This window comes from Oryctolagus cuniculus, chromosome 2 (assembly GCF_051225735.1).
Source record: "Oryctolagus cuniculus isolate XC-2025 breed Fujian yellow rabbit chromosome 2, ASM5122573v1, whole genome shotgun sequence".
Lineage (NCBI taxonomy): Eukaryota > Metazoa > Chordata > Mammalia > Lagomorpha > Leporidae > Oryctolagus > Oryctolagus cuniculus.
This window is the reverse complement of record NC_142868.1, coordinates 57,613,830-57,628,025: the sequence shown is the minus strand read 5'-3', so window position 1 is coordinate 57,628,025 and position 14,196 is coordinate 57,613,830. Positions and strand designations below refer to the sequence as shown.

Here is a 14,196-nt window from a genome sequence, read left to right as displayed (position 1 = left end):
GCTTCATAACACTAGGTCCTAATGAAATAAATTTGACCATGAGCATTTCAATGTGACTTAATTGAATGACTCTAGTATTTCAATATCTCGGAATCAGATTAGGGCAAATCACAGGAGGGTATTCATATGTATTGTTACTATAAATTTGGATCTCTAAATTTTCTTTATTTGCTGTCCCTAATTTGAAGACTCCTTCTAAAGGAATAATTTAATCAATGTTACATAATGGAGTAGCATTGTTTTTTCATAATTATTTAAAAATGTTTTTATCTAAGCATAATAAGCTGTATTAGTTATTGCATAGAATGTTGTCTTTGTTAACCAATAAATTGGTGAGAATGGTTCTATTATTTACTAAAATTTCAGTTACTAATTCACATATATGTGTTTGGACTCCAAACTTATTTAAATAGAAATGGCGTTCTCACATATTACAGAGAGGGGACCTGAGCCAGAGAGGAAAACATTTTTACACACAATGAAGTCATGCATTTAAGAACATTTCTGGGGTATTCCAAGATGTTGGAATGAGGAAAGGGCAGACTGCTGTAGGCTATGAGAAAATAGTGAAAATATGGAGAGAGTGCATTCTCAGAGGAGAGTTGGAGGGAAAGCTGCAGTGGAGATTCTGTGGAAGGAGAAGATACCATGGATATGTGTAGAAGGCACAGGTACATAGCAATGTGCACTGACGCAACACATGACCCCAGCAGCCCAGAGCCAGGGAAAGTGTCGTCTTTGGAAAGTAAGGTGAGATTAGATGGCCGCAGCCCAAGCCACTGATGATGACACCTGTCAACTGGCTGAGAGAGGATAGGAAACATTTTTTACCTAAGTAGGTAGCAGCTGTGGAAGCTCTTGTGTAACTGCCGAGCTCTGGACTCCTGGTTTCTCCCTGACCCGGCCCTGGCTATCATAGGCATTTGGGGAATGAGCCAGCAGATAAAAGATCTCTCTATGTTTGTCTCCCTATCTCGCTGTTTCTTTGCTTTTCAAATGAAATAAAAACAGATCAGTGAAAAGTAATCAAAAATATAATAAACAATAATGATACATATTATCATGTGCAAACTAATAATAGGGTGTAGACTTGAGTTACAATTGTTGTGAAGTCACTTTTAGTCCCTTAACTTCTTTGGCTGCTACAAACTTCATTCACAAAACACTGCTTAGAACTGGTGCTGGGTAGAAGCAACCAATGTGGCTGCTTCTGTGTGCCAGTGCTGACTTTCACAGTTATAAGGGTATTCCAATAAAGTTACTATAACCAATCCCAATTTCTTCATGCACCTGATATCTTGAGATTTTGAGACTTACAAAAGAAAGCTAGGAATTGGACAGTACTCACACTCAAACACAAAGTTTGCACCCTTCATACATTCATTTAAGTCCTGCCCCAGATACTTCCCATCAGTCTTCAGATCATATAAAGGGATGGACTCAAATCCTGTTTATTACTACTCTTTCTTGCACCTGCCTACACTCATTCCTATGTACTTTCTCTCTGCAGGCAATTGAGTCTTGTTTCTCTGTTGTTCTTTACCAATGCCTTACACTTTAATTCTTTCTTACATCAGAGACAAGAGCCTGGACCCTGTCGATGTAGGCGGTGAGCCAGCTGGGAGCCTGAAAGGGGAGTTAGAAGCCCACCCAGACATTGGCTGGTGAGCTTTTCTCCTAATTGAAACCCTTTGTGTTTGGGGCTCTTGCTTTTATTCTGCCTATCTCTCCTTTTTCATCCTGTTCCAGTCCACTAGACTAAAATCTCTTATCCCAACAATTTCTGCTTCCTTCAGTGACTGTTGGAGGTGGGAGACCAAAGGCCAACCCCTGAAGATTGTAAATCTTGGATACTTTGTGAAGATGTGGCTGGAACTTTTTCCTAAGCAATGCCCTTCAGGTATCCTTGTTTTTATTGCCATCTGACTACTGACTTCCTACATTGCCTAGGCTTTCTTTTGCTTATTCCTTCTAAAACTCCAGCGTTTTTGCTCCTTCATGATGAGTGGGTTATTTTGCCCTTATCAATGAGGTGTTTAGTACACATGCAGTAAGCATCTGATTACACATGTAAAGTAAATTTTCATCTTTTTGCTCTGCAAAACCTTTGCTGGGTCTGTGGCATGAGGCCACCCTCACATTTCTGTCCCCAACACATACACACTCCTCACATCCCTGTTTTACTTTAGAGTTCTGTTTGCTTCACTGTATGTTACAATGTAGACATCAATCATTAAGATGTCCAGAATGAGAGGTCTGTATGTGGTCCTGGGACATGACTGATGAATGTCCTGTAGAATGCTCTGTAAAAGATCATCTGTATCATTTGAAAGAAAGGCCTTCTAGTCTCCCTTAAATTGTTAAGCTTTCAGGATTACCTCATTGATCACAATGGCCAATTACTCTCTGGACCAGAAGTGTCAAGCAGGGCAACACCTTGCTGAAATATTAAATCTGAGGACTAAAATCTCTTATAATCAAACATATAACTGCTCTCTTCACCAAAACTCACAGGAATTGCTGCAGATGTGTGGGCAAAAGATGCTTTTTCAACCATGAGTAACTTCCCATACAACCTCATGGATTTCCCCACAGAGCTGCATACTTAAAAGTTGGAAAAGCCTTATTCTAGATGTCCTAAAAAAGAAAATGTGTATTTCCTTTTGTAGTAATGTCTGGCCACATTATAAGTTAAAGAATGAACAAATCTAGTCACCCTAGGACCCTCATATTTAATGTTCTCTCACAACTTGACCTTTCTTTAAGAGATAGTAAAAATGGTAATGCATTCCTTACATTCAGGCCTTCATGGCACTCTTTCAAAACCTGACCCTAAGAAGAAGCTATAAGTTCTTTTTTGCCAACAACAGACACACCTAAAGACACAAGATATGGAGGAACAATAGATAGGTATGATAGATAACTCACTATTGAGTGATTCTTCACCATACAGGTCTCACATTTTTTGACCACCTTGTCCCTGCACTGGATCAATTCACAAGTAATGCTTGGTCTTTCATCTGTCCTTTAGACTCTGATTCTTTTACCTTCTACTAGTTCATGGGCTTCAGCTGTCCCCCTCTACTAGAGGAGAGGCTGGTTGGAATCACTCACAGTGAGGACTACTACCATCCAACTGCAAGTAAGCTTTGTCCTCTGAGATAGCTGGCTAACAGATGCTAGGACAATTAGAGTACACGTCCCTTTCTGCATGACTGACTTAAAGTTTTCTTTAAAAAAAAAAAAAAACACTAGGAAGGTTTTCAGAGTATCTTACCAAAGTTACTAAAAAATCTCGAGCCCTAACTCTGGCTTTTGACTTGATCTGGAGTGTCCCATCCACATGTTGAACTCCAGAGGAAAAATAAGCAATATAGACTGAAGTCTAAGACCATGCTATCTCTCTGGTAGCTCAACTTTTAACCAATATGCTCTGGGAGCCACAAAGTTCTCACAAATATCTAATTGTACTATCAGAAAGGCCATAAAGATTTAGGGTGCTGAGACCAAATTGTTACCTGTCTAGTGGCTGGAATAAAAAAAATATTATCAACCCCATAAGTCATGACAAATCCAGTGAGGTAACAACGTATAAGGAAGAGAACCCAGCCTTATTCCAGGGATGACTGGTAGAGGCCTGGGAGAGGTATATTAATGCAGAACCCAGCATCCTGGAAGGATAGTCAATGCCCATTTAAACAGCTGACCCCGCATATTCAGAGAAAACTCCAAAACTAACCATAAGACCTCAAACTCTCATGAATCAGATGTTAGATATAGTATTTTGGATGTCTAATAGTACTGAAGAGGAAATAAGGCTGAAAAGAATCCAACATGGGAAACATAACAGTTGTTGTAATCAGCGTCCTACAACCTCATGACCAACACATAGGGTTTCCAAAATGGGTAAATAGCTCAAGAGCAAATTCTTCAGGCATGGGAAGTCAGGATATTGGTGCAGGGAATGCACCTGAAATTACCTCTTAACCCTGCACCTGCTATAAATAAGAAGGGTACTGGAAATGGTATTGGCCTAAGTTCTGTAGTGAAAGAATGACTCCCAGTTCCCTCATATCTTTATTTCAGGACTGACTACTCATGGAAAATTGGTGGTTCCCACAACCCATATGACAATTGCGTTATTGGAACCCCTTGGTGATCCTAAATGATATAAACAGGAGTATTAAGTTTCTGTTTGACGCAAAAGTCACATAATCTATTCTGAATTCCTATGTATGACCTCAGTCCTCAAAGTGCTGTGAATTGATAACCAAATCCTGCTCTAGACAATTTAATTTGCTTTTTGTTTGTCAGTTGAAAAATATCTTTGTCTCCCAACATCTTTTGGTGGTTCTGGAATGTTTAACTCTTTTACTCATCTGTGATTTGCTATCCTCCATTGGCACTACTCTTAAGTTAATTTCCCTAATTCTAAATAATTTATTATTATGCTAATGAGCACTGATACAAAACCTAATTTGCATGATTTCCCTTTGAAACCTAGAATGCATCTGATTCTCAGATTTGGGATTAGAGCATACCCAGAGAATGTATACATGCAACCTCCATCACAATCCTCCTAAAGGACAAAATGGTCTTTCTTTAATGTCAATACTTCTTAAAATCAGAAGCCAAGGGTGTACTCCAACCTTTTATTGATGCATTTCTCAAGCATAGAATCCTGGTTCCATGTCAACTCTTGCAGTATCTGCCAGCTTTAAAGTCAAATGGTAAACATCAGCTAGTTCAGGATCTTAGCATCATAAATCCTTATGCTGTCCTACCCAAGATGCCTGAAGGCACCACTTGGTTCATAGTCCTAGATCTTAAAGATGTTTTCTTCTATAAATATCTATACCCAGAATCCCATTATCTGTTCACATGCCAATGGACTGATCAAGATTACACCTTGACAGTTCTTCACCAAATCTTTAGGGATAGCCCTCATTTGTTTGTGAATACCCTTGACAAGGAATGTGGAGAGCTCAAAAACTGGTGCTATGTTAGAAAATGCATGTGGTATCCATCTATGTAGTCCCTTTAAGGAAGAGTTAGATGTAAACACCATTCAGATATTAAATTTTTTGTGGAATGAGAATATAAAGTTTCTTCTACAAAAGTCCAGATCTCTAAAAGGAAGTAGTTTGCACAGGATATGTCCTGATCCCAGGAAAGCATTCTCTCTCATTTAAATGAAAAGAAGTCACACTGCATATTAGGAATGTCATAGAGAAATATCTACAGGTATTTCTGGGGATAGCAGGCTTTTGCAGGATCTGGATTCCAGGTTATGAAAAACACCCAGATGAGACCTTAATATGTCCAGATACTGAGCTACTTGTATAGAAAAACAGCATACGATCTTTCAAAAGATTAAATATTTGCAGATAATGGGCCCCTGTTATGGGAATCTCTAATTTAGACAATTCATTTTATAGCTGAAAGGCAAGGAATACGCCTGGGAATACTCACCCAAATATTTTGCCTACTTTTGCAACTAGTGTCCTACTTTTTAAAACAACTGACTTTAAAACAACTGCTGCTGTCAAGCTTTTGACATAGGAAGCAACAAAATTGATTTTAGGTCAGTCTCTAGAAATTCAAACTCCACACTAAGCAAATGAGATTCTGGAGATTGAAGGATACCAGTGGTTAATAGAAGGATGCCTAAATACCAGGCCCTTTTATTAGACTCACTAGAGCAGAGTCTCAATGCATGTGAGATTCTAAATCCAGCTACTCCTCTGCCATCTGAAGATACTGAAAAGCTAGTTAATTCTTGTGAAGAGTATAGGGACTGGCATTGTAGAGCTGCTGTTTGTGATGCTGGCATCCCAAATGGGTGCTGGTTTGTGTCCTGATTGCTCCACATCTGATTCAGCTCCTTGCTAATGCCTGGGAAAAGTAGCAGAATATGGTCCAACTATTTGGGACAATGCCATCCATGTGGGCTACCTGGATGAAGTTCCTGGTTCTTGGCTTCATCCTGTTTTCCAGCACTGGTGGTTGTGACCATATTGGGGAGTGAACCAATGAGTTGAATCTCTTTCTATCTCTCTCTCTCTCTGTTTCTCTCTCACACTCACTCTTTCCCTCCCTCGCTCCGTGTTACTCTGCTTTTCAAATTAATGAATAAATATTTTTAAAAAGAGATTATAGAGTTGGTCTCCTCTAGTAGACCTGATACACAAATTAAAACTGAAAAACCCATATTGCTGGCAATATTCTTTAGATTCCATATAGAAAGTGATATTGGAAAACTGATTACTCCTAGATTACCTACTGGCAGAATAGGGTGGAGTATACACAATGATTAGTAAGACCTGCTTAACCTTAACTTATATTAAGAACTGTAAGCTTGTGGAACAAATGTCGAAAGAATTTAAGATCAATCCAGTTGGTTCTGTGATATGGGTAAAGGAAGTCTCTCAGCTTCCACCATCTGGGTAGCAGCAAAAAGTACACTTCCTTTATGGCCCTGTATACTCATCCAAACTGTCAAATGTGTCTCTTCTGGAATTCAATGGTTTCATGAAAAAATTGACAGTCAGGGAGTCTAGCCATTACCAAAGCCTGATAGTAAAGATCTACTCCACCAGTGGAAACTATAGACCAGTTTGTAAGGAATTTTAAGGAATATTTGATCCCTACCTATGCAAGGATGAGCCCTGAAAAAGTATGAAGTTACCAAAGATGGACCTTTCTCTCTCAATGTCTCATAAAGATTAAGGGATTAAAATAGCTGAGGAAACAATGCGAGCAGGAAGATAGCCAGTGAGGAAGATGCTCCACTCTTCCCTGGAGTATCACTTACGTCTCAGCACTATATGTGCTGTGCCAATCCCCATGCTATATGTGCAGCAGGAAACCACAGCATCCATGGCTTTGATACTTACAACTGGTCCTAGCTAAGAGTAAGCAAGATAGCTGTCAATTGTGTCCTGAAATCACCATCGACAAATTACAAGGCCATTATAACAAGATTCTATTGAAGGACACTCCCACTCTCATCATGCCTCTGATGTCATGACATTTCTGAAATTTCCAAAAATGGGTAATGAAAAGTGAGCAGTACTCATGCCTCATCAAAAATGCCATGCCCTGTGAATATTGTTAAGTTCCACCCCAGAAACCAGGCTCCATGCCTCCAGATCATACAGAGATGGACTCACACTTTGAGTGCAGCTGTTTCTTGAGCATGTCTGCACCTCCTTCTTGAGTGTGTACTTTCTCTTTGCGTGTAAATAAATTTGGCCTATATCAGTGTCTCAACGTCGAATTCCCTCTTGTAATGTAGACAAGAATCTGGAACTAGCTTCCCCACAACAAATCCACTAGGAAGACATGCATCTATGTGGAGAATCTGGGTTTGGGTCCCTGCTCTGCTCCCAATTACAGCTTCCTGCCAATATGAATCATTGGAGGAACCTGTGATGGTTCAAGTGGTTGACTCCCTCTCATCCACAGAGGATACAGAGTTTCAGTTTCAAGCTCCTGGCTTCCACCAGGTCCAGACCTGATGGTGGGGAATATTTGAGAAATTACCCAGTAGACTGAGAACTCTGTCTTTTTCTCTGCTTCCATCTGTTTTTCTATATCTCTGCCTCTCAAATAAATAAGGAAACTGGTTTACAGTTTTTTCAGAAGCTTGACTTTCTATGCCACATATTAGTATGAATGCTTCTTTTTCTTATATTCTTATGCACAGGAATCCCTTTATGCCATTTTTAGATATTTTAAACAGTAACTTTACTCAAAATAGCAGAGATTAAGCAAAGAACAACAAATGGCAGTAATTCAAGTAGGTTTGATTCCATGCGGGCCATCTTAGGAACCTGCTGTTGATGTGATTGGTCTCCATTTGACATTATGTTACCCTCTGTGGCTGTGCCTGTGAGGTGGAATCGAGCCACCTATGGAAAAGATGTATCACAAAAGAAGGGTACTGCAAGGATGCTTTTCCCTTGATAAGGCTGAATAAACTTATGTTCCTGTGTTTTGAATGTGATCTACCACGTGAGATCAAATGTGGAATTTTCCATTTATGGATCATGTTCACACTCAGGAAGATTCTGACTTCAGGGCATTTCAGATTTCAAGCTTTCATTTAAAAATACTGAATTATAGAGATGATCTTGAAGTTTGCACACAAATATTTATTCTGCCTTATGTTCTTTTTTCCCACTGGCATGTTCTTGTTACCTGCCTGAAGCAGTAACGTTAATATTTGAGTGCTGACCTATTAGCAATGATTTTTCTGTAAAAAGCATAGTTTGGGCCTCCTTGTTCTTTTTGTTTTTCTTATTTTTAAAGATTTAATTATTCACTTTGAAAGTCAAAGTTACAGAGGGGTTGAGAGCAGAGAGAGAGAAAGAGAATGAATCTTTCATCACCTGGTTCACTCCCCAGACAGCTACAACAGCCAGCACTGGGCCAGGACAAAGCCAAGAACCAGGAATTTCATCCTGGTCACTCACATGGGTGGCATGTTAATTAGAGTGGGACTTTTTTTTATTATTATTTTTTCTACTTTCAATCATTTTTTAGGTAACTGTTAACTTCTGTTTTACATCTCTGCGCTTGCTGTTTTCTCTTTATCACTGGCCATAATTTATTGCTTTGTGTGGCTTTTTTATTACATGCTATAAGTTATATATAATGTTGAAATCTCAAAGAGGAATAACTTGTATTTGAGGAAAATTTATGTTCTATTTGGAAATATATACTGAGTGTATAAAAACTTCAACAAAACTGGGATTGAATTAGGTAAGAAAATAGTGTAGTTTCATTAAGACTCAGAAACATTAGGTAATTTCTATTGAAATCCTCGTTTCTCTATTTTCTCACCTTTGAAAGGCAATGAGTAACAGTTTTGATGCTCACAGTTTCAGACAGCAGTGCTATAGCATATATTACAAGCTCTTCAAAAACCAGGCAAATTTTTTTTAAAAAGTATTTTTTTTATTTTTTACCTTTTATTTAATAAATATAAATTTCCAAAGTACAGTTTATGGATTACAATGGCCCCCCCATAGGAAATCCCCTGCCACATTATCTTCACTTTTTAAGTACAAAAGAATTACAGATATTTCTGCCTTAAGAAGCTCTACCCTTTCTCCTTAACATCCCACAAATAACCCAAAATTAGCAAATGTGCCATATGGGAAACTAATGACATGACATAATTCTCATGTTTCTTTTTATGCAAATACTCTAACTGGATTGGCTATGTTTGATTTTTAAAAAAAGATTTTTTATTTATTTGAGAGGTAGAGTTACAGACAGAGCAGAAAAGGGAGAAACAGAGAGAAAGGTCCTCCATCCACTGGTTCACTCCCCAATGGCTGCAATGGCCAGAGGTGGGCCATTCTGAAGTCAGGGGCCAGGAGCTTCTTTCAGGTCTCCCACGTGGGTACAGGCTCGGAAGACTTGGGTCATCCTCTACTGCTTTCTCAGGCCACAACGAGGAGCTGGATCAGAAGTGGGGCAAAAACTGGCACCATATAGGATACTGCCACCACAGGTGGAGGCTTAGCCTACTACGCACAGTGCTACCCCCATGCTTGATTCTTAATTTACGTTCAGAATGTTCAAGTGTTCTGGGGGGAGCATTGCTGACCATTCACAAATGTTTTATTTATTCCAAAATTTTGTGTTAATTACTTCCATAAGTCTCTGGTGCATAAACAATATATATTATTAAATATAAATAAATATAAATAATATAAATAAATATAAATAATAAATATAAACAATATATATTATTAAATATGGCAGGGCTGGTGCTGGTGGCGTAGCAGGTAAAGCTGCTGCCTGGCATGCCAGCATCCCCTATGGGAGCCGGTTCGACATTTGGCTGCTCCACTTCTTCTTCTTCTTCTTTTTTTTTTGACAGGCAGAGTGGACAGTGAGAGAGAGAGACAGAGAGAAAGGTCTTCCTTTGCCATTGGTTCACCCTCCAATGGCCACCGTGGTTGCTCCACTTCTAATCCAGCTCTCTGCTATGGCCTGGGAAAGGCTCAATTCCTTGGGCCCCTGCACCCACCTGGAGGAAGCACCTGACTCCTAACTTCGGATCGGCTCAGCTCTGGCCGTTGAGACCAATCGGGGAGTGAACTGGTGGATGGAAGATCTCTCCTTCTCCGACTCTCCTATCTCTGCATAACTCTGACTTTCAAATAAATAAATCTTTAAAAAATATGGGATTATATAGCTTTTTTAAAAGAAATATCACTTGCCTTCTCACTCTTACTATAGTTACCTAAAATTATAACATCTACCTTCTTTATCTCATTTTATAACAAAAGGAACCCAGATGACCTAATATTATCATCACACCTCATTGTGAAGTCAACTGGTCAAAGGTTTAAGTAATTTCCCAAAGTTTGTGAAAGGCACTGGAAAGGAAAAAAAAAAAAAAAAAACCTAAAAATAAATGAATAAGTGTGGCTCCTCACTCTTGCTTTGTCCATTAATCCAAAATTAATATTATAATAGAGTTGAGTCAGAAAAAAGAAAACACATCAGTGATTTTTTTTTTTTTTGGCATAGAACCAAATATAAGGAATTGGGTAACACTATTGAAAACAGAACTAGTTAATTGAGCCATTAGACTACTAGCTTGTTATTAAGTCAGAAGGCCCTACTGAAAAAGTGGTTTACATGGTACTAAGAAAAAATGAAGGAAGTTGTAGTTCATTGAAGTTAGAAGACTATAGAACTGACACCCTGGATCTGAGATTCAGAACTCCAATGTAGGGATTACTAAGCAGGCACTGGAAATTTGGAGTATGGGTAAAGAACTCAAAGATCTGGAGCTCAGAATTCAAAATGGATTGGACCAGACAGCTATGCTGGTATCTCTGGGACTGACACTGAAGTTGGTCTGCAGTGAATTGAGGAAAAAAGAGAAGGTGGATTAAAATTATGAATCATATCCAATATAAAATCTTCAGGAAGCACTGACATACATAGGAAGAGAATGTTGCTTGGATTTCTAATTTCTTGTTCATTATCCTTGCTACAGAACCCTATAGGGAGACAGCTGGTACAGCAGAAATTTGGTTCCCCATAACGTAAAGTTCTCGAAGAGGCAGCGCTATAAACCAGGTACACCACCGATGTGTCCTAAGTTTTTCTAAGAAATATAAGGAAGCAAACTTCCAGACAATACCTTTAAATTATTTAAAATAAGGAAGATTAAGTAGAATCACACTAGGAATTAATCTTTTTAATGCTAAGGCTTTATGCTTCCAGTTGGAGTTTTTACTGATGCTTTTGGTGTTACAGGGGCACTCTCAGGTTTTTTCTTTCCTTTTTTTCCTTTGTTCCTTTTCATACAAAGACAACAAAGGCAACATAAGAAAATAATCAAAAGAACAACCAAAATTAAGCACAGATAACAAAACTTCTTCTCTTTCTTTCTTCTTGGGGGTGGACCACTGTCAATACTACCTCCATATCCTTTTATCAGGCAGTTGGGTGGATCCCACAAATAGTTGCAATGGCAGTGATGTTTATTGTTGCAGATGCCCCTCTCATTACAGAATGCAGGTGAGCAATTACTATCCAGGATGGATATGTGGACACACTGCCTGTGGACACAGAGATGCTCTGGACCACACTCTGTGCCATCCTTCACTTCACCAATATCAGGTGTATTCATTCCATAATGATAGTCAGTACTCCAGCAGGTTACTTCATTGAAGTGAGTCCAATGCACAGTAGTATGATCACTCAACTGTGGAATTTCTGGCACATTCTCACACTGAATTCTTCCACACAAAACATCTGAAGTATTGCATTTTTTATATGTAACACCCTTGATACCACAGTGTCCAAAACGGTTTCCTTTGATGTTCACTTCTTTGTAACATGTCAGATTTGCATTTTTTGCCTCCTCTCCAAAAATACTCTTACACTGTAAAGTGCGGTCACTACATCTTTTTTCATAGCAATACGATGTGACATTACAGGGAATTCCATCTTCCACATACACATCATCTGGGCACTTATGAGACGTTCCATTACACCACTCTGGAAGATCACATAGATTGGTCTCCTTTCGACACACAGACCCTAATGGTAAGAACTGGCAGTTTTTGCAACAAAGTCCAGAAGCACAACTAGACCCTTGAGTTAAAGTACAATTTGGCATGCAACAGGGATCCTTTGCACAACGCTGTAAAGTTCCACAGTCACATTGCTCTTGTTCTTCAATAGCACCATTCCCACAACGTGTCCAGTTAAAGATATCTGTTGTATATTCATGTTCCAGCAAGCACGTTGTCCTTTCTGCAGTGTAATACCAAAATTGAGTATAACTGCAATTGCTAAATTTAGGTGTTGGTGGGTTATCAAAATGCATTATACATTTAGGCTTCCCACATACACATGTTGCATAATTATCATGGGTCATGCCGAAACTGTGACCTATGTGGTGAGCCATTGCAATTGCACAATGTGACAAGCTTCTTTCAAAGAAAGTAACAACTCCACAACTCTTATATGGTACACATATTCCTCCAACTAAACCTAGACCACTTAATCCTCTTAAATTTTTGTTTATGAAAAGCATTGCAAAATCGTGTTTTTTCCGGTAATATATATTTAGATGTTTCCAATTACAAAAAGTGTTAACAGAATTTCTTACATCATCAACTTCAATCATATTCTCGTTACTCCAGATCTCCATAGAAAACAGCATCAACTTAATGCCAAATACATCATAAATGGAATCTGCTACATTGGAAACAACATATAGATCATCCAGCAACTTTGAGTCATTCCTTTCATAATGAGTGTATAGAGAATTATCGATCACCAATACAATTTCAACTATCCTAAAGTGGACCCACCAGCCCACATAAGCACTTTGCTCCAGAGTGGAATGATCAATATCTTGACCTATTATTTCATCTGGTATAATGCCAGATCTCATTGTACGGGATTGTGTTTCCTCACTTTCCATCTTATATACCAGATGTTCAAATGTGGTAGAAAATGCTATGGGCATAATTTCATAAGCCATGTTGTTTATGTATAACATTCCTTTAAAGCCTCCAAAGCAGGTACTGAGAGCAACCAGGGATTCTGGATCCCCCTCCACAAAACCGTGATAATAGCAGTCCTTGTGCACAAAAGGCTGGTCCTCTAAGAGAGCACCCTGGTCTGTATAGGTGAACACTGAGAGGTGTTTGGACAGCAAAAACTTCTTAACCTTCATGTGGACAATATATCTTTGGCCCCCAAAGCGCAGGCTATAGGAGAGCCTGCCTAGAGACTTTTTGCCTCTGGTACTGCCAGTTACTTTGAAAGGAATGACCACCTCTGGGAGGTTGTGATTTGGGGGCTGCTCCGCCTGGGTGTGTCCAGAAAAGGACAGAATCACCCCAAGCCAGTTTAGCAGGAGTAGGAACCTCATGTAAAAGAGGGCTTCATTCAAAGTCATTATAAAGCTATAGCTATAAAAACATTGGTCCAGAGCAGAAGTCAGGAATGGGTACCACAGGAAGTCTACCTCCTTCTTCTGAATTGGTCAGTGTGCAGTGTTCATCTTTAAGGATTTGTCTTGTGGCAATGTTGAATCATCAGAGATGCAGCCCTATAAGTAAAATAAAAAGCAACATATGGAGGGTGGTGATTATGAGAGTGCACAATTAGGTAATAGAAAAAGGTATGGTATAAAAATGACTAGTGCTTTTTATAAAGGATGATTCAAGAAACTGCTTGGAATTTTCTTGTAAATATTAATTTGGAATAATGATTCAGGAAGAGGATAAAGATAAAATTGGCCACAGATAGATGGACACTGAATGTGGATGGCAGAAAATGAGTTAATTTTAATTTTCTGTAAATATATATATGAATATTTGTGAACATTTCCACAACAAATGATTTAAAGACTGTGACGTGCAATCTGTTTATATATCTTGTGTTGCTGAGAGCTACAATTTTTACGTATTAAATTGATGTTAAATATCAATAGCGTTTCTTTCCAACTTCATACAATAGCATTATTGGTAATACATTGGTAATACAAAGACATTTTTAATAAGCCAAATTCATGTTATTTTTCATTTTATAGTACTTACTATATACATCCTTATGACAAAATATGTTTTAATTTACTTTTCATTTCCCTTTCTCTCCTCAAGAGTCATGTAAGAGAGATATGCAGATTAATTCATTCCTTCT

At 38.6% G+C, this 14,196-nt stretch overlaps 1 protein-coding gene across 1 annotated transcript; it reads right to left on the bottom strand.

The window, feature by feature from the left end:
• Positions 1–2,832: 2,832 nt before the first annotated feature.
• On the bottom strand, positions 2,833–13,450 carry LOC100349728 (disintegrin and metalloproteinase domain-containing protein 29). The gene is made up of 2 exons (XM_008249943.5): positions 11,270–13,450; positions 2,833–2,985 (listed from the first exon to the last, which is right to left on the bottom strand). The coding sequence occupies exons 1-2, from the start codon at positions 13,448–13,450 to the stop codon at positions 2,833–2,835; spliced, it is 2,334 nt and encodes a 777-aa protein (XP_008248165.3).
• Positions 13,451–14,196: the final 746 nt, after the last annotated feature.